The sequence below is a fragment of the Delphinus delphis genome, chromosome 8 (genome assembly GCF_949987515.2).
Source record: "Delphinus delphis chromosome 8, mDelDel1.2, whole genome shotgun sequence".
In the NCBI taxonomy this organism is placed as follows: domain Eukaryota; kingdom Metazoa; phylum Chordata; class Mammalia; order Artiodactyla; family Delphinidae; genus Delphinus; species Delphinus delphis.
Genome location: NC_082690.1, coordinates 7,222,961 through 7,226,038, shown reverse-complemented (window position 1 = coordinate 7,226,038; position 3,078 = coordinate 7,222,961). Strand labels below are relative to the sequence as shown.

Below are 3,078 nucleotides of genomic sequence, written 5' to 3'. Positions count from 1 at the left end.
GCGGTACGCGGGCCTCTCACTGTTGTGGCCTCTCCCGTTGCGGAGCACAGGCTCCGGACGCGCAGGCTCAGCGGCCATGGCTCACGGGCCCAGCCGCTCGGCGGCATGTGGGATCTTCCCGGACCGGGGCACGAACCCGTGTCCCCTGCATCTGCAGGCGGACTCTCAACCACTGCGCCACCAGGGAAGCCCAGGGATTTAATGTATTAATCAGCACACTGACAACATTTTGATTCCTAAGCAGCTTTGGGTACCATCTTTTCGAGAATACATTCAAAATAACGTAAGCAGGGAACTGAACAAGACATTCACAGTGAAAGCTTCCCCTGCAGACCAATCCTCATATGACATTGCTCTGTCTGATGAAGATGTGGTGTTGGCCCTCAGAGGAAGGAAGACCTAGCACTTTCCTTACTGTGGGGTCATATCCCATTCCCTTCCCTTTCATACTTCTCCTTTAGAAACAGCATTTCAGTTACAAACCCTCGGGTGAAAAACACAAGATATATTTTTCTCAGAAGCATTAGCAGTATTTTCCCTTCTAAACTGTCTTTGCTCCTTCAAACTCCTCACTGCCTTCTTGGAAGATCAGGAAGTAGTGTTTTAACAGATTTGAAGCCCCTTATCCCATCTAACACAAATTGGAAGAAATATCACCCTCATTTTCAAAGCAAACATTCTTTCTTGCAGGAAAGTGTTCATGGAGATTCTAGAGTGGTGATTTAGACTGTGTAAATGTCCTTGGGCCAACACCCAGCTTGGCCACAGGCTCTGGAGGTGCCGTCGAGCAGGCTGGGCCCTGTGCTCCTCTCCTGCATGTAGAGATGCGGAGTCCACGGGCCAAGCCTCCCCCCTGCTCCTCTGGAAACACGGCATGACCCAGACTTAGATGGAAGCGCCAACGACCAGGGCTGGAGAAGGCCAGAGCCTCACAAATGTTCACTGTGCTCCGTCTTTTCTTATTACTTTGATTGGTTCCTCTCCCCCAGCTCAGGAGAAAATTTTTCCTTGGATACAATCCAATGTTAAAATAAATGTGGCTTCTTTCTTATCAGTAGAACCAAAATAAGAATATCTTTTTTCCCTGATCCTATCTAAAGCTTATATCTTCTTTGGGAAGACTCTTAAAAAGATCTCATTTGGTCTGTCCATGAAGCTTTCAATGATTTTTGTCTGTTCCCATCAACACGACATGATTTCAAACAATCCTATTCAAGATTTTATGTGAGCTCCTCTGTCTCCCATATTCCAGTCTCCTACAAACCCATTGCACGTTCTCGTGCAGTCGCCTTGCAGAGCTCTGTGTCTTGTAGGACCATGGTTATGGGGTTCAGGGACATTGCGCGGGGAGATTTGAAATGCTCTTGTCCCACTGTCACACCCCCAAGTTCTTGATTGCTCCATAATGTTTCTAGTCACTAGGTATCTTCCAGATCTTGCTTTACTCACGCTGAAAAGCCACTGTTACATCTTGGTGTCGTCTGTTTCGCTGACTTCGGACAAGATGAAGTTGGGGTTGTCATAGCCTCTCTTCATCCTGGCTTGAGCATCTTTCTCATTATACAGGCACATGGCACAGTGCGGCGTCTCCACTTCCACTGTTTTGCTAAAGTTATGGAAATCTACTCGGTATTTCCCTTCCTTGGTCTTGGACACCATGGGAGCAAAACGATAGCCCCAGAGCACCTCTTCTGGGACGTAGGATGTCCGGACTTGGCAGGTAGCGCTGGTTGATTCCACCGTACCGTCTAAAAACACCACTAATTCAAAGTCCTGCTGGGGAAGGGTTTCTGCTGCCATGTGGAAGAAGGGGCTAGTGTGGTCGATGACATGGTAAATTGTCAGCGGGGAGATGAAAAATAAATTTTCATTCCCTGCGTCCACCACAAAGTTGATATTGATCTGGTCCAAAATGATGGTCTCTCCTTCAGGCGTGATGGTGGTCTTCAGAAGCTTGCCATATATGTGACTGCCAATAAGGAGACTCTTCCGAAGGTTAGCCACTCGGATCAAGAGACAGAGCTTCCCACCCCGCTTACTGATCACCGCATGCTTGCTGAAAGTGACGGTCTTGGCGCGTTGCTTGGGCCGGGAGATCTTGGCTAAAATAGCACCACACATGAAAGAATTGATGATGACCCCAAGGATAGACTGGAAGATAAGCAGGAAAATAGCAGTGCCACACTGTTCCGTCACACACCTGAATCCATAGCCAATGGTCACTTGCGTTTCCAGAGAAAACAGAAAAGCTGAGGTCAGGCCATTGATGTGCTCCACGCAAGGGGTGTGGTTGGCGGAAGGATGGAACTCAGGGAGATCTTTGTGGATGTAGGCGACCGCATACCACAGGAGGCCAAAGAAGAACCAGCTCCCCAAGAAGGCTGTGATGAAGATGGTCATTTTGTATCTCCACTTGAGGTCCAGCACCGTCGTCCAGATGTCCACAAAGAATATCAGCCTCGACTGTGCCTCTACGTTGCCAAATTCGATGTTGCACCTTCCGTCTTTGGAGACCAGCCTTGCTCTTTGCGCAGAACGCCCAAGAAAGTGAGTGACAAACCATTTCTGAAGATGTTTGAACATTCTTTCTTCAACACCCGACCTGAAATCACATCAAAGAAAAACAAAACAGAACAACATTATGTGTCTAACACTAGTGAACTAAGGGACTCACAGAAAGAGCTAACTGTCTATGAAACTGCCATTCAATACCATCCGGGTGAATGATCGCTTGGGCAAGCTGACAACCTTGTTCTGGATACCATAATGCTATCGTCAGTAGAAAATTCCCACTACAAGACCATATTGCTTAAAGGTAAAGAGAAAAAACAATTCCAGGGAGATAGAAATGTAAAGGAACCTGAGAGAGCATACATCCATGTGTTTTCTGACCTTAGTCACACCCAACGTTAAAAATGTTTGTGATAACGCAGACACAGAGAACAGACTTGTGGTTGCCAAGGGGAAGGGAAGTGGGGGAGGGATGGATTGGGAGTTTGGGGTTGGCAGAGGCAAACTATTATACGTAGGATGGATAAACAACAAGGTCCTACTGTGTTGCACAGGGAACTATATTCA

General features: G+C 47.4%; 1 protein-coding gene across 1 annotated transcript; it reads right to left on the bottom strand.

The window, feature by feature from the left end:
• Window positions 1-1,464: 1,464 nt before the first annotated feature.
• KCNJ1 (potassium inwardly rectifying channel subfamily J member 1) lies at window positions 1,465-2,583 on the bottom strand. The gene has a single exon (XM_060017098.1). It carries the CDS (start codon window positions 2,581-2,583, stop codon window positions 1,465-1,467), a length of 1,119 nt encoding a protein of 372 aa, XP_059873081.1.
• Window positions 2,584-3,078: the final 495 nt, after the last annotated feature.

Coding starts and splice junctions, on each gene's coding strand:
- KCNJ1 (XM_060017098.1), bottom strand. CDS start 2,583: ATGTTCAAACATCTTCAGAAATGGTTTGTCACTCACTTTCTTGGGCGT.